Source organism: Crassostrea angulata, chromosome 4, assembly GCF_025612915.1.
Source record: "Crassostrea angulata isolate pt1a10 chromosome 4, ASM2561291v2, whole genome shotgun sequence".
Lineage (NCBI taxonomy): Eukaryota > Metazoa > Mollusca > Bivalvia > Ostreida > Ostreidae > Magallana > Magallana angulata.
Genome location: NC_069114.1, coordinates 37,090,193 through 37,111,242, shown reverse-complemented (window position 1 = coordinate 37,111,242; position 21,050 = coordinate 37,090,193). Strand labels below are relative to the sequence as shown.

The 21,050-nt window shown below is 33.5% G+C and overlaps 1 protein-coding gene across 2 annotated transcripts; it reads left to right on the top strand.

Moving 5' to 3' along the window:
• The first annotated feature begins 1,301 nt into the window (after positions 1-1,301).
• Positions 1,302-19,079, top strand: LOC128182524 (zinc metalloproteinase nas-36-like). 2 transcript variants are annotated; one of them, XM_052851203.1, is made up of 19 exons: positions 1,302-1,449; positions 2,534-2,613; positions 3,352-3,465; positions 3,554-3,631; positions 3,957-4,031; positions 4,269-4,341; positions 4,891-5,008; positions 6,953-7,028; positions 7,894-8,091; positions 10,456-10,582; positions 12,248-12,361; positions 12,652-12,764; positions 15,183-15,304; positions 15,984-16,126; positions 16,462-16,950; positions 17,557-17,627; positions 18,142-18,232; positions 18,453-18,625; positions 18,825-19,079. In XM_052851203.1, exons 1-19 carry the CDS (start codon positions 1,365-1,367, stop codon positions 18,906-18,908), a joined length of 2,424 nt encoding a protein of 807 aa, XP_052707163.1. In that variant the 5' UTR covers positions 1,302-1,364; the 3' UTR covers positions 18,909-19,079. The 2 variants fall into 2 exon arrangements, with proteins under 2 accessions (XP_052707163.1, XP_052707162.1); XM_052851202.1 differs by having other exon boundaries at positions 3,349-3,465.
• Positions 19,080-21,050: the final 1,971 nt, after the last annotated feature.

Below are 21,050 nucleotides of genomic sequence, written 5' to 3'. Positions count from 1 at the left end.
ATCAAATGGCGGCTGTTATTAAAGTCAAGGGGCCCAATTCTAAATGTTTTGTCTTTAAATACTAATTTACATAATTCAAGTACTCACACAGTGTATATTATATTGAAGAAAAAATTTTATCAAAGAGAAAAAATCTAGGTAGCTACCCAGAAAACACACTATGTCATGATCAATGAATATTCAAGGTAGATTAATCTTGAGGTACGTATGCAGTTTTTGGCTCTATGAATCAATTTAATGTTATTAGCACACTGAAAAGGAAAGCAAAAAAAAAAAAAAAACCCAAAAAACAATATCCTACTAAACGTAATGTAGTTAAGTTGATCACAAATTCACACATATCCTATTTCTTTATAGTCTCTTCTCTTGAAATGGAATTTGAAATCCTTTTAATATCTAGTAAATTGCACCTTATAACAGTAGTTTTCCTAATATGTTAAACGCAGTCTTCTAAAGGTGGAATAACACACCTGGAAAAAGTTAATCAAATTAACATTAAATTATTTGATTATGAAAGATTTAATCATAAATAAACTGTACATATGTCAAAAAAAGCAAAAACTTTCCAGTTTGGGGATTAAAAAGGAATATCTAAAAAATTCAATTCAGAAAGTAACAAAAAAGCCCCTTCGCAATTCGAACTCGGGATGTATGGATCACAAGCCCGACGCTATGGAGTAAATGACATCTTATTATAGATAAAATCCTTTTATTAAACGAAATGTCGTTTCGATCAGAGGTTAGCCGTTTTGTGATGATGTGTTATTCCACCTTAATTCTTCCTTTAAAAAATAATAGACCAGTTATATGTACTCTATCTTTTAAGGTATTGGAAACTAAGTAATTTGAAAAGCAAGGAAAAATACATGTTCTTGTATATTTAAGAAATCACCCCCCTTACTTGCGCAAATCTGGACCCCCCCCCCCCCCCCCCCGCGAAAATTCAAACTTATAAAGAATTCAACAAAATTACCGAAAATAGACCTTGGACCACTCAGGCAAATAAAATTATCCCCGGGAAAAATTTCTGGATCCGCTATTGCCTTGCATAGGATGGTGTGTAAAAAGAACAACTTGATATAGCACATTCATTTGAAATTCAAATTCGTTGACAGTCAATAAAATATCAGAGAGAGAGAGAGAGAGAGAGAGAGAGAGAGAGAGAGAGAGAGATTGGACATTTGAAACACAGCATAATACAGCACAAAAGTATGACACATGGTATAGAAAGAGAACAGTTAACGCTCGGCGTGTCCCTCTCTTTGTTGTGAGTAAGATCCAGACCGGTTTTCATTCATGGCTATTCTGAAATCCAGTAATAACCAGACTGAGAGTTTCCCAAGACTTCATTCTTCCCTGAGACCATGAAGACTGTGCTCGTGTTCTGTATTTCGTGCCTTGTATCAGATTTCTTCAGCGTCTGTTCATCACACGAATCTGGACGGCAAGGTATTTTAATAATAAATAACTATAGAATTCTTTTACGGAGGTTACTGAAACAGTTGAATTTTTTGTATTTTGAAAAAAATACCGCTCCCAAATCCCAAAACCTGGAAATGTTTTTCTAAGTATCGAATTTGGTATTTTTCTAATCTATAGTTTTCATCTATAAAAAATTCATTTATAAAGTTCTAATATCTGAAGAACTTTCATTTATTGAATATCTTTAATCTGCATCTATTTTCCCTTTAAAAAGAGTTAGTGATTATTTTATTAAATCAGTACTTTGTATACGCGTTGGCACATATCTGTTGTTGAATAATAACTACTGCGGTTTATCAATGTTTGTTGAATACTAATTTTCGTGGATTTCGATCGTTGTTGACTTAATCCACGAAAGTCGATGGTCATCGAAAGGCAATATCTATTATTATACTTTCATATTAAATACTGAAATCTGATTGGTTAAGACGCAATTGATAATCCGTTCTATTACCCTCAGCGTTAGCAACACATTTAGCAACGGGTAACACAACGAATTTTTACATGCGCGTAAATTATGCGCGTACGGTTCGCCATAGAATTCACGTCATTTCTATATAAAAGCAGTAAAAATATTCTCTTAAATTAAGACATTCAGTTTAATAAAATAAATAGTGCCTCTTCGCGTCGGTTGACAATGGTTACCTCGGGGTGTCAATTTCAACTGTTACCCTCCCAAACAGGCACTATTTATTTAATAACACATTGTATTCAAAGGGTCATTAGTCACGAATTTACATTCTTTAAAACAAATCCACAAAAATGAATACCAACTGATCAATATTAATGAAACAAAAGTAGATGAACTTAACTTAAAACATGTAAGTAGTAAGGTATATATATATGTGTATATATATATATATATATATATATATATATATATATATATATATATATATATATATATATATATATATATGTATGTATGTATGTATGTATATATATATATATATATATATATATATATATATATATATATATATATATATATATATATATAATTACATACACACACACATTCAAAATAAAACATAAATATTGACTATTTCAGAAAAATCCCGGCTCCTTTCCCGACTGCTGGGTTTGATCAGAGAATATGAGGACAAAAGGACTATTGAGGACGCGGGGTCGGTAGGTGGCTTTCTCTCTGTCTCTCTCTCTCTCTATCTGGTTGCTATGATGTTTTCTATAGAGTACAATTAAATTCCCCTGTCCTAGCTGCCATTGAAATCTGGTACAATAAACAACAGAGACAAGGATCCTGATTTCAGTTCTTTCGTATTTCCTTAACTGTGATTTTGCTCTCAGTATCACAAGTAATAGAGATTGTCGGAATCATGGAACACATGAAAATTCATGTAAGGGTGTCCAATTAGCGCCCCCACCACTTTCATATATATATTCGTATATGAAAGGGCATGGTGGTCGCCCCTTTGGGTACGTTGGTTTTCTCCGGGTACTCCGGCTTTCTCCAATTCGGGGACCGGGGAGCTGCAGTTCCATTTACGTATTTAAAAGTTGCAATTTACGGCGCTATTTTTTTTTGGCTGATATGTCTAATTTCCGAACACACTCTGTATAAATATTTGATTCCGAAAATGTTAGGTAAATTACCTGCAGAATTTAATGCTATTATTTTTTCACACAAAATTTGTGTGGAAATAAGGCTTTTCAGTTCAAAACTATCGCAATTTTTGTGCTACGTAAATTACCACTATTTAACACGTACAGAAACTAGCTCCCAGGTCGTCCATCCGCATTTTTTTCAGACCCGGAACTACACACCTGCAGCTACTACAAAACGTGACAGGATGACTAACATGCATGCATGTATATATCGATACTCATACTCGACTTTCTTTCCAGCAGCAGTCCGTGAGTCAGGGGTCAGGCAACTTCCAACTTCCGGATGGGTTTACCTGGGAAGAGTGGGAGTTAATGGAGAAAGACGGACAGGGACACGGGCAGGATATAGACAGCTGGGTAAGGGAACTTAAATTTCTTGAGTTTTAATCTGTAATAACTAAGAATTACATTGATAATTTATCAATCGGTGTGCTTGTTTCTGTAGGATGGGAATCAAGACTCTGCTGTTGGTGTGTTGGTGGACAGCTTTGTGGTGTATGACAAAAACGGAACAGGACACAGGGTACACAACCTTACATGTCATCTAGAGCTGAATCCTGGCCACGGCACCATAAAAATCAGACGAGCTAACATTTGATATCGGTTTTACTTTTCAAATTTGAATTTAATTTCCACTAAATTAAGATGGGACTAATTTAATGAAAACTCATTTCCTTACATTTCATAAAAAGTGTAGTCAATAGCATCATAAGAATGACATAATTTGCACATGTCTAATAACCCAAATCACATATCTCAAAGTATCCCATACCACCTTATACAATCAGCCAGATAAATCATAGTTCTGATTAAAATATAACTTAATCAATTTTATTACTCTTCGTCAGCCGAAAGGTTACGAGCCATGGAATCACGCAGCAGCAAAGGCCGACAACTTTGACCATCATAAGCCGCCCCCTCCCGTAAGTTTTTAACATTATCGCAAACAAAAATAACACATTAAGATAAATAAAATAATACAGAATCGGTGAATATTACGAACAGATCAAAATAGTTTTTAATTTTTATTTCACGCTGTTTGAAGGATTTGTTATAGTTGCTATCGATGGTTATGTAACTTACAAAGTTAAAAAAATTACCTGTGATTTTCTCAGTCGAAGTATGAGATATTGTTACATAATTCATTTATATTTTTATAGACCAAACGAAATTATGAGATTGGAATTACACTTTGGGACAATACTATTCCGTACGAAATCGCTCCTAACTTAGGTAAGATCAGTGCTTAAATCCCACCCCCTTCCATATGATACAATAGAGTAAATAGTTATATTTATTATACTTTTGTTAAAATATTTCCGTTATGGAGTGTAGAAGGTTAAATAGTTATTTTTATAGTTAAAGCTTGTTCACAATAGTTCTTGTCTCGGATTAGATAAGAGCTATCCCACCTACAACCATTGGATAACTGTATAGCATACATAGTATGTACGATATGTTACATGATAAATTAAGTTACATGTACTTATATGAGTATTATGCATAAAATATTTCAAGATAGAATATGCTTCCAAAGAATTCCAAACATGTAATAATGTGATTATTGATCTCTCATTTTTTGAGACAAATTCATGGATTACCATTACTAGAAACTAATTACAAGTTCAAACTTATTTTTAGAAAGACCAATATCAAATGATTTAAATTACACATACGATACATGTACATATTGAATTGTTTTTTGATAATGCTGCTTCTGTTCACATTTTCTACTGATGCCTAAAAAATATATGAATATTATACATTTCTCCAAATTTCCAGGTGATGAAATGATTTCTATCATCAGAGAATCAATGAAACAGCTACAAGAACTAACCTGTTTAAAATTCATACCGGCCGGACTAGATGACGCAGATCTCATGTATTTTGCCAATGTTGGGCAAGTTGTTTACCTTTAATGATAAGGCTCATTAGTTACGCTGCAACACGGCCATTCCTTGCTAAGGATTTGTTTTTTCTGTCCACCATTCTCTCATCTTAATTAAACAACCAAATGAATGTCGCTTATCGAAAAGTTATGACATAATTGTGACGTAATATAATTATCAGAGGAAAACAGGTTTCAAAGCATTCCAAATGGTGTGTTCTATGAATCGGATACTATAGTATATATGTAGAAAGGGTAATGGGGTAGGCTAACTAGGTAATCTTAGCATCCTCGACATGCTACAGCTAATTATTTCTACAATCAAGGGCTTTTGCCATGAGGACAACAAATTTAATAAATTCCTTACAATTCTGTACCTGTTTGCCGGTGACTTGGACAATAACCAGTTCATCATACGTATGCTGTTAGTGCATGTAAGTGAAAATACAAGTACATGAAACTAGGAATACAAACATCAGCAAAACAGAAATTCCGTTATTAGATTACATTTCATTGGCCAAATTTTGCCAAAAATGTTGTTTTAATTTTTTTTGGCTAGTCCTTACACACACTTTCAAAACTGATTTAACGTGCCTGAAGAACACCCGAAGTCCCAATTTTGTATAAAACTAACATTTTATATGATAGATTACGAAAGAGATATATATATATATATATATATATATATATATATATATATATATATATATATATATATATATATATATATATATATATATATATATATATATATATATATATTAACGCGAAGCGTCGTGTTTGATCTGATGATCCGCGCCTGGCAACGAGGCGTGATCGGGCTATTTGGATCAAGTTACCGTTATAATGATTTTTATTATATATCCTTGTCTATTTTTATACAAAACTTTGTTTTTAAAATCAACCGTATGACGTTTACTTGTATAACAATGCTATTTTGAAACGAACTCTTTTAAAACGCGGTAAAATACAGACGCCATTTAATGCCTACAACGTCGGGTTTCAGAGAGTGGTGATACGGAATCGGAAAACCACAGTGTGGTGATCGGGAAAATCGGATCACACTCTGTAAAACTTACAGTATCAAAAAGGGAACATTGTCGGGTTTATAAAAGATACAAGTATTTATGCTCTTTTCACCAAATCTTTTGGAAAATAGTTTACAGTTATTTAATGCTTGAGCAGTCAATATACCAGAATTTTTTCCCTTGGTGCAGGGAACAGCTCAGTATGATCTATTGCCCTCGGCCGTTGGCCTCGGGCAATAGATCATACTGAGCTGTTCCCTGCACCTCGGGAAAAATATTCTGGTCTATTGACTGCTAAAGCATTAAATAATTGTATATTATTACCTAATCAAAGGGATTTTGTTGTTTTATTACAAATTAAATATTTGCGTCTATTTTGAACTGCCGGTCAATAGACTGCGATCTATTAGACCGCCGGTCAATAGACTTCGATCTATTGGACCGCCAGTCAATAGACTGCGATCTATTGGACCGGCAACGTATTTCAGAACGCGTGTATGTTAATGTTTCATCCTTTCGATAGTTCTCAGGGAATGTATAATATATTCCTTTACATAGAGTCATAGACGCTGTTTTAGCACAAGCGGGTACACCAAATTCAATGTTATCAAATAATCAACAGTTTTAAAGCCTCATATAAGGTAAAAGACTATTTAAAATCCAATGGGGTTGAAGACACACCCTTTTTTGTGTAAACTTATATTAAATTGAGTTGTTGTAAAGCATGCAACAGGTGTGGTGCGTGTTAAAGATGACAAAAAATCTTAGTATATTGCATAATGGCACGAAAACCATCTGCAATATGCAAATTGTAAACCCCAGGAACTATAAAAAAGGAATTAGGTAATAATAGGCGATATAATATGTATCAATAAAAGAGTTGATATGGCAGTTGTTTGAAGTCTGACGGAATGTTTACATTCTGCAGGGACGGTTGTTATTCGTATGTCGGTCGACAAGGCGGAAAACAAGTTATCAACCTAGATCCCAACCAATGCGCAACTGTAAGTTATTTCGACTTAATACCGTTAAGATTGAATGATGAACTATATAATTCTATTTACTAGTACTTGCATTTTGCAGTGTCTTTGTGATAATTCTTGGAATTGATTTTGTAACGTATATCCTAATACATTTCATCAATGACTAATTAAATATTTTAATCGTGCAATTGCTGAACATTATATAAATATATCTCTGAATATTACGAGGTGATCAAGTACGGTCTGGCGTAATCAAATCTGTCATAAAACTCTGCGGGCTTTATTGGATTTGCTCAACCCAACCGTATTTGATCACTCTACATTAGGCCTATAAAAAAAATTGTGTGTTTAGGGTAACACTGATGAAAAAATTAGGTTAGGTAGGTAGGGATTTTATTTTTATTTTTATCATATTTTTTTATGCATGAATTCTAAGAGTGTTTGTTTGTGTCATATTTAAAAATGGGTTTTTAATAGAAATAATATAAAAAATCACAATCTGATAAAAACAGAAATCTAAAAATGGTACAGGTCTGTAGGATCGGGGCATTTTTGTAGGTTAGGTAGGGTTACCGTAAACACACAACTTTTTTGGGGGCCTTACTCAAAGAATGTTTTCTACTTTGAAAACAAACGGGCCAAAAACACATGCTTCTTAGCCTATGTATAAGAGAGCTTTAAAATATGTAATGTCTTTCATAATTGAGTTCTTTCAAGTTTTTAAGTTTCAAATGAGATGATGTTTTAATTTTAGAACAAAAACTCTCTTGAAAATACCATTAAAGTTGAAGCTCAGCCTACTTTAAAGACCATAATTACTGACAAACTTTTGATTTTTGGAGAAAGATCATATATTATTATAACTTCTGCGTTTTATAATTTACAGGTGTCAACTGCGCTACATGAAATCATGCACGCTTTAGGAATGTGGCACGAACAACAAAGAGTCGATAGGGATAATTATATCAAAATTTTGAAGGATAATATTGAAAACCCAGAGAACAATATGGTCAACTATGAGAAACACAACACCGCCAACGAACTACCATATGACGTCGAGTCGGTTTTGCAATACGATTTACGCGTAAGGATCATGTGATGTTTGCATTAATTTTGTGATGTTTCACTTAAAGCTCAACGTTACGAAGTCTATGCTATGCATGCCCTCGGCTTCGGCGGAGTTGTTGGAGCAGGTCCTGTACATCTAAGTTATTAATGGTGCATCTGGGCATACTGATGGCCATGAATTTCATATATATGGTGGTTTGGTTAAAATTTGAACATATTTTATTGTATATATAATATACAAAGGGTTCATACACAAGTTCTTGCAACTTACTAGGTTCTCACCCATATATATGATTTCATATGATTTTCATATTACGCAGAAGGTAAGGTTTTTGGAGAAGGTTTAAGCTCCATATCTTAGATTTATGGTACTATGTTTACCCAATATGGACGAACGATGCATCTTGTGAAACATGGTTGCATGCTGAATCTTAGCCATGGGGTTTGAAGGTTAAGAATTTTGGAGCAGATCACATATCTTGGTAAACAATGGTCCTAACTTATTAAAACTCGCATACTAGTTGATTTAACTACATAAATAATCACAGAGCGAGCTTTAATTAAATGCGGAGACAAGATGTTGGGCAGCTTTAAGATTTAAGAACAACTCAAATTGTGACAGAGTCTTGGAGCTGGTCACATAGTGAAGAAAATCCTGTTCATACCTTATTAAACTTGCATAGTCTATATAACCATTTTTAGCTCACCGAGACGAAGTCAAGGGGAGCTTATGCTATACCCCCGGCGTCGGCGTCGGCGTCGGCGTCCGGACCTGGTTAAAGTTTTTGTTGCAGGTCCTGTATCTAATTTATTACTTGTTCTGTCTTCACCAAACTTGCATGGATGATGCATCTGGACCTACTTATGAACTTGAAAGACTTGGATGCTGAATCTGGGTCCTAAATTTCAGATGCTGGAGGAGGTTAAAGTTTTTGGAGCAGGTTAAAGTTTTTGTTGCAGGTGCCCTTTGATAGCAATATCTAAGTAACTGATGGTCATAACTTCACCAAATTTGCATGGATGGTGCGTCTTATGATACTGATGCTCCAGACAGGCATGGATGCTGAATCTGAGCCATAGGTTTCAGATGCTGGAGGAAATTAAGGTTTTAGAGCTGGTTAAAGTTTTTAGAGCAGGTGCCCTCTGATGATTATTATATCTTTGTTACTACTGGTTCTAACTCCACCAAACTTGCACGGATGGTGCGTCTTATGATACTGATGCTCCAGACAGGCATGGATGCTGAATCTGAGCCATAGGTTTCAGATGCTGGATGAGGTTACGGTTTAAAGAGCTGGTTAAAGTTTTTGAAACAGGTGCCCTCTGATGATGATATCTTAGTTATTACCTGTCCTAACTTCACCAAACTTGCATGGATAGTGCGTCTTATGACACTGGTGCACCTGACAGGCTGTTTATTACAGTATTTTATTGTATTATATTATATAAATTGTAAGTATGATAAGATGCAATACTATATTTTATATTATTGTATTGATAAACATTGTATCTTATAATATCGTATGAAATGAACATATGATTATCATACGATTTTTTAACATATGAAATGATATTGTGTCAAAACAGTATCCATGAGTATCCAAGATCATAAAGTATGATTTTCATATAATATGATAAAGGTGGTCTCATAAAGGTGATGCCTCATAAAGGTGATGCCTCGTCTCGGTGAGCTTTGTAATCTGTGATTACCTATGTTTGAAATATGTAATAATAGAGGAAGCTTCAAATACAGAACGTTAGTTTGATTATCGGGACGCTCAGAAAAGCGTAAGATATTTTAGTAGTTGAAAGCGGGTTTGAATGTTTGAATGTTGGAAGAAGATGCTTGACCAACACTTTCATGGTTCATGTACCTTTGGATTTGGCGCACAGGTCTATACTCAGATATGGAGCATGATCTTCCATTATCAAAGATGCTTTAGAAACCTTGTCCCATCTCACTCAAAATTGGTTCATGACGTTGATAGTTAATATACATTTTGCATGATAGGTATAAACTCATATTGCCATGTATTGTGTATTAAAAAATACGTATCAAATGATACAACATGGTATCAATGGTTTTATACAGTTTTATATAATATAATACAATATTGTTTTTTACTTTATCATATTATGATACAATGTTGTTATATGTACAACATTTTATTACATTTCGTAATCACTTTCCTATATGTAAACGCCGACCCTTTGGATCAAGTGACTGCCCTTCTGCCCCCCCCCCCCCCCCCCCCCCCCCCGATGCTACGTGCCTTAAAAATCATACTTAAAGATTTGAATAAAACAGACCTGATGGTTTAATTGTTGACCACGTAGCAGCCACCTTGATGTACTTACAAACTCTTTTTTTTTATTAAAGGCTTTAACGAAGAATAATTTACCAACAATGGAGCTGTTTGACACAAGTATAGAGTTTCTCATTAATTCTGCGCAAACAATGACGTTTTATGACGTGGCTGAAATCACTAAAAACCAACAGTGCACAGGTAACCCCAGTATTACAATCACTGTTCATGTTTTATTTTTTTACAAGTGGAAAGATGATGTTTCCATCCTCAATACCGCAAAATATCTCTCCACCTTTTAAACAGTTTGTATTGCAAGTGTATTTCTTAAAGCTGACATGAATTCATAAAAGCATTTGGTCGCCATACTAGTTTCGATCGCTCCTCTACTGCCACTGGGGTATATATACCGGATGAGAAAGTTACGGTCGGTTGCTTTCCGATCGAGGCATTCAGGCTGCACGGACTTCTAAATGCATGAACTACATATTGTAGTAAAATGATTACAGTAAAGAATAAAGAAAACAACAATCAATGAAATACAAAATATATTTATTCTTTGAAAGGATTTCCCAGGTTTACTTTATTATTTTGCACAGACAGTGCTGCTTTACTTCGCATGCACATCGAACACGTGTGTCGTTCATACAGAGTGAATAACGTCTGCATCTTTTTGAAAACCCCGGTGGCACTACATCCAACAGAGTAGATAAATGATTATCACAGTAAATCCAAGAAAGTAACAAAGTAACAACCTTTCTATCCGTTTCTATAAAAACGCTCCGTTTCTAAAATCCACGCGATCATTGACATTGCTCGATCTGCCACAGTGTGTGGTTTGCGCATGTGCAATGTTATAGTATACACAGGAAAACGGTCCACAATTATCGAGGAATTTTATAAGTATCTGTGCCTGGATTTCAGTCTGTCTTGTTTCGTCGTTTATTGGATATATCTTGCCAGTGCAGTGGTTGTAATTTTATTTTTCTTCAAAACACGTTTCTACACGTCTTTTCGTCCAAGGTAACGTGTTCGGGTGTACGAAATTCCTGAATGCGGTGAAGCATGAATAGTGCTCTCAGTCTTATTTAGGGGTGTGTAGCGATGAGCAGAACAATAGAAATCGACAACTAATATGGCGGTAGTCGGAGATAAAAGGGAAATTATGCGTATAAATGAATTCATGTCAGCTTTAAGTGCAAAATATGGGTATTTTTCAATCATATCAAATTACTTTTTTTTGTTCAATTAATTCTCTAAAGCAAAATGCTAAAGCAGCTACAAATAGTTTAAGACCCCCAAATCGAATACAGCAGCAACTTTTGTTTAAGTAATATGCAGACAATATTCAAAATACATGTATCCTTTTTCTTAAATATTGCAAGGTTTTGTTTCACTCTTTTCAATATTGTATCATATGGACTTACATATTGTAACATTTAATCCCCATAATCTTTTTAGCCCCTATCAGATACCTGGTGTTGTCTGTGCCACAGTGTTTCAACTGGAGTTACCTGCCTTCCCTGAACCTTCTTTTCATGTTCCTCTGCTCCTGTTCCTCCTACTTCCTACCTCCTTCATCCTCTTCTTCTTTTTTCCTTCTCCCTTTGCGCCTCCTCCTTTTGCTCGTGTTCCTCCTGTTCCTCTTCTTGCTCTTTGCTCTTACTTTTGCTCTTCCTCCGTGTGCTCCTACTCCATTATCTCCTCCTCCTTTTGCTTCTTTTGCTCCTCTTTGTGCTTCTTTTGCTCCTCATTTAGATCCTCCTCATTTTGCTTCTTTTGCTCCCCATTCCTTTTCTCCTCCTTCTTTTGCTCCTCTTCCTCCTGCTTTTTCTCTTTAACGAGATATTCTTGATTGTTTTCTAGATCATTGTCCAGCAGTAGGATGTAAAAATGGCGGGTTTCAGACATTTAAGTGCAATTGTATGTGTCCATCAGGCTTGAGCGGTCCATCGTGTGAAAATCTCGACTCTTCAAATGGTAGGACCTTTAGATGAGTCTGTTTTGCTTACAGATTCAAAATATAACTCTATCCCTTCACTCACCAATAACTGTTTCCATGAGAAAAGCATTTATTACAATTGTATTTTTTATAGTATTCTGTCATTACATTTTTCATAAAACATAATTTACTTAATTGCATGTATGATCATAGTAAAAAAAAAGTATTTTCTATACATGATCTCTAAGCGAAATTTTTATTTGGAAATTTAAAATAAAGTTGTTTTAATATCAGTTTTGTTTTTACCATATTTGTGTTTTCTTTTCAGAATGTGGAGAAATAATAACTCTGAATGCTGGAGAACAAAGGGAAATCACTTCTCCATCTTGGCCTAATATGTACAATCTTGACATGGAGTGTGTTTGGCTTATAAAATCAAAGGCATGGCTTTTATCAAATATTTACTCGATTTATGTTTTGTTTTGATATGTTCATTCATTTGATTTTTCATTCATCATCACAATGTCACAGGAATTATCATTTTAATTTTGATTTTAATTGCGCTAATTTATTTAAACATTTCCTGATTTTCATTTTCCAATGTTCATTTGTTTATGTGGTCACGTGATTGTGTTTGGCTGGTAGATCGGGGAATAAAAGGGTGTTAGTCTGGGTTTTAGGGTTTATTTAAATGAGCTCGCATGTTAACTTTTACCACAAACTGTAACAAGAAATCATATTGACGCAAGCGTCAAATGGGCCGCAAAAAATATAATTGTTGTATGAATCATTGATTGTTTACATAAAAACACACCACAAAGAAGAAAATAAGAGTTGGTTGTACTAATTTTTATGGTAAATTTTAATAGCAACTTGTTTTGAAGTTAGTTTAAGAAATATTTTATTCAAAAAAATACATATAAGTATATAAATGAATCTGGATTGAACATCAGGCAATACTAGCCTATATTAGTTCTCTCCATCTGAGATTGAAGTTTAACATTTTACTATTATCATAAAGAATCGATTTCGTTACTGTAAGCATTTCTAACGGAAATTGTATGATCATTGCCATAGTATGAAGTAATGGAGAACACACTGCATGATTTGTACATTAATCTAATACAAAGTTCAACTCATCATTTTTCTCTTGGAGATTATGAATTTCAAACGGTTAACCATTTTGGGTTTTTTGTTGTTGCATAGTATTGAATGAAAACTTAATGCATTAATTTAAAATATGATTTTAAGGGACCTCATAATAAAATAAAAATGGATAAGTTCAAATTTTCCAGTCAATTCAAATTTTTATTTCTGTCATATTCTTGCGTATATAATTGATATGAAAATAAATGTCATTTCATGATATTTTTTACCACATTTTACATGGAAATATAATAAATACACACGCAAAGTCATTTTATTTGACACGGCACATAGAAATTCAAATATATCATTTATATAAAATTTAATGACATTCAGGTCTTTAGTATTTCAGGTCTTTAGTATGTCCCGCATACCGATCCTGATGCATTGTTTTGAAAAGAATGAAAAACTCCGAAATTTTCCGAATAGATTATAGTCTCGATAAAAACGCGCCAAATACGACAATCTACTAAGTATGACCTACTTTTCATTTAGTTTAAACTTTATTTCATTTTGAATTGTACATCAATATAAACAATAAATAATACAAACAGGATACGGAAACAAGTTGTTACAACTTATATTAATCCGTTTCCTTAAATTGACTTTCAACTATTAAAAACAATAATTGCCCTTGCTGAATGGCAAGTATATTAGGAACAACAAATGAAAAAAAGATGAAATAGATGGAAAAATTTAACAAAAAAATGAAAAGGGAAAAATATGATAGTAAATATACAGAGAGAGATATCATAACTTGAATTAACATTAAAAGTGACCGAGTAATAAACAGTCGTACGATGCAAAAATAATAAAATCGACAATACGGTAGCAAGTGGAATTAAGTTACAAATCGTTTAGTAGCAGAAATAAATTGATGTACATGTTTGAAAATGGTTGTATTATAGGAATAATTTCTATCTGGGTCTCCAAATAACAGAATGTTTAATTTAAAAGTGACCGGTCTTAATGGGTCAATGAATTTTTTCCTTGCATCAGTGTATATATACTTTTCATTTATGAGTAAAACAAAAAATATGTGATATTTTCTAAAAGGCATAAAAATATTTCTACCTGCAAATTTACTTTAAATTCATAAAAATAAGCATAGTATTAATTCTATTAAAAAAGAACTGTCCCGCAGAAACGCAGTAACAATATTTAAATATGTATCAAATAACGGACCGCCTTCCGGCGGCCCGTAATAATGAGTTTCAATACACTATCCAAGCACATGGTTGACCCAGAGACAGCTTCATAGCTTGTCAATCCAACTTAAATATTGTAAGTCCATAATATGAAAGTATGTGACCACCTGGAAACCATTTATGTATAATCGCTATCGAAAGTCAAAGACACGTAGAATAAAAATTCAGTATTTTCGTAGAAAGGCCTTGGTGTTTTGTTGAGTCTGAGTAGCGAAGAAAATAACTTTTTATATCACATTCTCCTTCACCCCCCCCCTCCCCCCCCACCCCAACCCCCCCCCCCCAAAAAAAAAAAACCAAAGCATGCATCATTGGGTGAATGTTTGTATTTAATTATTATAATGTATTTCAAATCAGTTTTCACACTTGCTAGTTATTGTTATTAATTTATGAGGACGATCACAACAATTTTTTTCTTGTGATATGTTACTGATCAAATGAAGAAGTTGCTAAATTGTTATTTTAACCCTTACCGTATTTTATTCTTTCACTTTTTCATCTGAAGGAACCAAACACTGTCATAAGATTCATAGTTGAAAATTTGAAACTCTCGCGCTCTAATACTGATGATCGATGTTACCATTGGCTGGAGATAAGATACAATTTGATTGGCCAAACAGGCCCAAGGTAAGGACATGGATAAAATCATTACGTCAAAGTTTGTAATATGTAAAGTTCACAGCAGGTGTTTGTTGAGGTCAAGGTCTTTATTTACGTCAAGTTTTCCACCGGTATTCAAGGCGGAACGCCTTTAGTTTCTTCAATTGTTCAGATAAACGATTTATCCCCATTATTCTAGAGCAATAGTCTCATAAAGCTACATTTTGGCGACAAGTTGTAATTCATGGTCGATGACAAAAACCCTGGTTAAATATGTATTTTAAATCAATAAATATACTTATCACTGAATTTCATATATAAGTATTTTAACAATGTAATCAAAATATGTTCGTTCTTTATTTATAACTTCACTTAAATAGAGAATGAAATGCTTTACTTCATGACGTTAAACGTGTAAATCCACTATACATGTATAGGGGCTGCGATCATTGCATCTTTTCTGCATTGATAGAAACCCGTTTGTTATCAACGCTAGGATTGAACCAACAAACTAATCATTTCATTGTATGAATATATTGATAAAGAGTGAAAGTCTTTATTTCCAATTTTAGATCAATACAAAGGACACTCTATTTGAGACCCATCAAAAAATTGAATTCGAATGTTAAAGCGAAATTGATTAATGGGCTTCCCAAGAATACAATTCTCTAATGATTTTTGATTTGGGTGTTGATATATTTTGAAGGCTATGTGGGGAGGTAGGATATGAAGAGTATTTGACACCCTCGTCTGATTCCATCAGCAAAGCGATGTTAAAATTTAACAGTAGATTTTCTAAAGACAAGCCGGCGTCCCTTGGATTCAAAATTCGCGTAGAAGCATTGAAAGGTATGACAGTTGTTCGATCAATTTATTTAAATTTTTTGGAAGTTGCAGACGAATGCGCTGTGGTTAAGACTCAAGAGTTGCTGATAAATGTCAATAAAGATGACACCAAGTTGTATCGTTTCCACAGTGAAACGAACGTAATATGTCTAAATGTATATATAGCGTTGATATAATTAGCATTATTAATTAAGAAAATGATTTGAGATTAATTTATATTTTGCATGTGTTCTTCTTTTATCAGATATTAAAAGTATTAAATGAATATCCTTAAATGGTTTAGCAATTAGAATTTTACTTCCATGTCCTTGTCTGATTAATGAAAATTTGATTTTCAGCTGGACAGGATTTGTGTACACCAAACCCATGTCACAATTCCGGGGTCTGTGTCAATACTGGACATGCTTTCTTATGCAAATGTCCCAACGAGTATACCGGGGCGGTTTGCGATATCAAAATAAGACCATGCGAGAAGGTCCCTTGTCGGAATAATGGCGATTGCACAAATGTAGGAGAATCGGCGTACACATGTCAATGCAAGCCAGGGTTCCACGGCGCGAACTGTGATAGTAAAACAACCGAACCATGTGAGCCTAATCCTTGCCAGAATGGAGGATCTTGCTTTATCAAAGGAACAGACGCTTTTGAATGTTTTTGCGATTTTGATTTCACCGGACGGAGATGCGAAAACAAGCTGCAATCGTTTTGTGATTCCTCTCCCTGTTTTAATGGAGGGCAGTGCATTCCTAGAACGGAGGTCTGCCGCTGTACAGAAAACTGGACCGGAAAGTTGTGTGATACCCCGAAAGGAGAGCTGGGATTACTTGGTAAATCTATATTTAGAGGACAAGATGGTCCTGGCCAGTATTTTACTGTTGATTCATATTTTAACGCGATGCATTAATATTCGCGTAAAATCGCGAGAAGCAAATCTTGCTTTTTATCGGACAGATTTGTAAACTGAATAGAACTTTAATTGATAAAGATAAGGCGTTTGCGATTTTATATTCTCGCAATTTGATGCAAAATGGATAAATTGCGGAGGGAAGTACTCGCATAAAATAAGGAATCTACAGTAATATCATTAAGACGAAGAGCCAGAATTGAAACATACTTGCATTTGAAAATATTCAAATTTGAAAGCTTCATGTATCATAAACAAAATAAATTTTATGGCCAAATATCATAATTAAAATCTTACAGTGAAAAACTACAATTTCTTGTCAAATTTAGGCAAGAATTTAAAACAAAATACTTTTGCTTCGGAAGCCATTTTAGATGACGTTGAAAGTGTTTAGTTAGAAGTACACGATCTTCACGTGATTGACGTCAGCCAATCAGAATCTGTAGTTAGATCTGAAAAAATATTTTCATGTTGTTGTGAAAGTTCATGTTTATTAATTGTTCTTGACTTAAATAATGATTTATTTCAGAGAAAAACAACTGCACGTTTAATAAGAATTCGGAGTGTGTATTTCAACGATCTCAAGGACAAGTGCATGATGTAGGTGTTTCAAAATCTTTAAAATCGTTCAATTGTATACTATTAGTGAAAAATAATGCAGATTTAGTAGGCATTATTTTTTGCACGAACACTTGCTTGCAAATGTGTACTGTTGTGACCATTATAATTAAGCTATAATTTATTCTTTTTAATTTGTACATAAAACTCTACAAACCATTAGATTTCATAAAATCTAGGAAATACTGTCCCCTTGTTTTATTATTAAAATATGTCAAGTCTTTATTTCATGATACAATGTATGCGTATATACAATAGAGAAAATAGCAGGTAACGGGAACGTAATATTAAAAAAAATATGCAAAGTTACAAAAAATTGTAAATGGTATAACAAGAGCACACATCTTTTAAAATTGTCCTTAACAACCGGTTGTCTTTTTAAATCATTCTAATGTGATAGAAATGAGAGGGGTGAATTTATTCATGAATAAAAAAATGATTTTGCCGTTTCCTTGATATTGAAAATTCTTTTAAAAAACATTATTTTCAATTCTAGCATCGACCATGGGACTTTACTGAAAACCCTTACCTAACAACTGATTCTGATGGATTCATTTTCCTTCAACAAAACAAACTTCAGCTTGAAGGTAAACACATAAATCGCCCGTGACACAACAGTAGAATTTAAAGCCATTTTGTTTTAGGAAGAACGTTTGTAAATACTGAAAACTGTGGGTAATAATGCATTAGAAATAACAAAGACTAACTATTTCCCGAAATTTTGAGAAAACATTTTTGGTACAACCCAAACTTGTACATTTTTATGGGCAAGAATATTGTAGATCTAATACTTATATACGTTTGTAGATGGCCAGGAATATTGTCTTTCATTGGACGTCTACTCTGACAGTGACAGCAACACTCTGTATGCATTCTTGCCTTCTAACACTGCGGGCGACATTATCGACCTCTATGGCTCTACAGGGGGGAACATGATCAGGCGAATGGGGTCATTTTTTGGCCTCAAGTCAACTCGTATTGTACGTAAACATATTCAAGAGATGTGCCTTGTGTTCAATCCCATTGCATGTTACTTATAAACAATTAAATAAGTTCATACCGATGTCCCCAGATTCTAATCGATACATGTATCTTTATAAGATTTTATTTTTAGAATAATGTAAAGGTAGGACAGTTGGAATGTGATGACTTTAAACCCATTATTTTCGTTCATTTCAGGTTGTAAGTGGCTCTGTTCAACAACCAGAGATGCAGGTGCTTGCTGTGGACAACATTGCTTTAAGAAGAGGATCATGCCAATAACTGTATCTTCAGCTCTTTTATTTGTTACATGACTGTTTTCATACAATGCTTAATCATAACCATAATATGTGTAAACTACGATATGTAAATTTTGTTAAATAACCGTCCATTTTTTTCACTGTTAGTTTTTTGCCTAAAATATATTAAATTTGCTTGTAGACGAAATCAAAATGTTTTTTGTTTTTGTTTAAGGTGTATGGTATCAATATGATAAAAATCATGACGTACATACATATGTATTATATGTTATAGGAATTGAAAAAGAATATGAATATTTGTGCACGACAAAGATATTTAATCTGATTTCTTATAATTCGTGTTGAATAATAGAATAATGCAATCAGCAAGAAACAAAACAGTAAAACACAAACAGCTGTTTTACTTTAGTCCCTATATCGAAAACCAATGATATGTCGATTCTATAACCACGAGTAAGCAATTTTAATAAAATCATATCAATATAAAGGAGGCTGGATGGTCATCAAACTTTACACGCAGATCTGCATGAAATTTTCAGATATAATTGGTTAGCTACGTGTATAAGCTGTAAATGTAATTATTTAGTATAAGAAAATCCTTGTATTTTACCTGTAAAGTTTGGATATTTTCTTATATCTTTATATAGAGCTCTTCTAAAGTAGATAAATACAGTCTTAAAATGAACACGGTCTTATGAGAATTAATATTGGGTTTGCCTGTTCGTTCTTTTATATTCTCTTTTTCTCCGGGCCAATATTGAATGAACTTGCCACAAGTCATCTTTGAGTGAATTTTAATTTAAATTTATAAAACAATGTCATTTCAAAGGCTGATTACGAAAAAAATCTAATCTAAAAGATATTAATGTAAAAAAAGTAGTAAGGGTCATCCGCGCCCCATGACTTGTACATTTCATGTTAGTACATCAAAACATGTCCTAACTCACGTAAAAAAAAATAAACCATTTTTGAGGGTTTGGAAAAATTACAGAAAGGGTTTTGCTAAAAGTAAAAAAATATCCTTTATTATTATTTTTTTTTTTACTACAGACCACTTTTTAAGCAGCCGTGTATTTATAAGGGACAAACAAGGAAGCATGCAAAATTTATGATGTAAATTAGAAGATAAAATTTTAATCGTTTTATCTTTTGAGATGCAATTAAACATATTGTTATTAGAAATAAGAAACTCCTACAAAATTATATAGTAAAATATCGCTTGTTAAGTAATTTGGGCTTTAGGGCAGCCCAATTTTAAATTCTCAAACTGGAATAAGGAAGAGTTACATACTAGTAATTTGTTATTTCCAGTACCGCATACCCTGGTGCCGGAGATGATAACACTACTTTCTCCAAGTAATATAAAGGGTTTACAACTCATTTGTTTTCCTGGATTTATTTTGAAAATATTATAAATCCCACAATCTTCCGCCAGTGGCCCCACATCCTCACAATGTCAGGGGTCCTGAGTCCACTCGTGTCCGTGTCCCACGGACACGAGTGGACTCAGGACCCCTGACATTGTGAGGATGGTGGCCCCAAGGCTTTTAATTTTCAAATTAAAATATCAAACTTCTAATGCCATCTTGAGAACAAAACAATTAAAAGAAATAAACCAGATGAACTTAGTTAAAGGAAAATGCATTAATAGAGTGTTAAAAAAAACACCCACGAGAAATTTCCAGTCGATCCTGACTCTAATCTTAAAGATGCAATAAATAACTTCAAATGAAAAACGAGATTTAATGATCGAAACAAAGATGCAATAAATAACGCTTTTCAAATTAAAAATGAGATTTAATGATCGAAACAAAGTGATTTAAAAAATATGGCATATTGTTTCCTTGTACACTAAATGGTCCTTAAGTAAAGTTAGGAAATTATACGTAAATAACTGTTAAACTGATTGACTGAGAGTTTCTCACAGTTTCCTGATACATTAACATGTAATATAAATTATAATTATAATTGAGCTATCAATTTTCTAGAAAGGAAATATATGACGGACGACTCTTTAAGACAGGAAATTAAATTTAACAGTTTCCTTAGCACATGTAGGATTACTATGTTGTTCGTCATGTGTCTTTGGCTAATAAAAAATATTATAAGTTTATATATTCAGCAATTGATTAAGTTTCCACGGTGATATTTAAAATCTGCCCAA

Excerpts from the sequence above, each read along its gene's own strand:
- LOC128182524 (XM_052851202.1), top strand. The coding sequence starts at position 1,365 with ATGAAGACTGTGCTCGTGTTCTGTATTTCGTGCCTTGTATCAGATTTC. Across the intron at positions 2,614-3,348 it reads CTATTGAGGACGCGGGGTCG|CAGCAGTCCGTGAGTCAGGG; the intron begins GTAGGTGGCTTT and ends CTTTCTTTCCAG. Across the intron at positions 3,466-3,553 it reads GGCAGGATATAGACAGCTGG|GATGGGAATCAAGACTCTGC; the intron begins GTAAGGGAACTT and ends TTGTTTCTGTAG.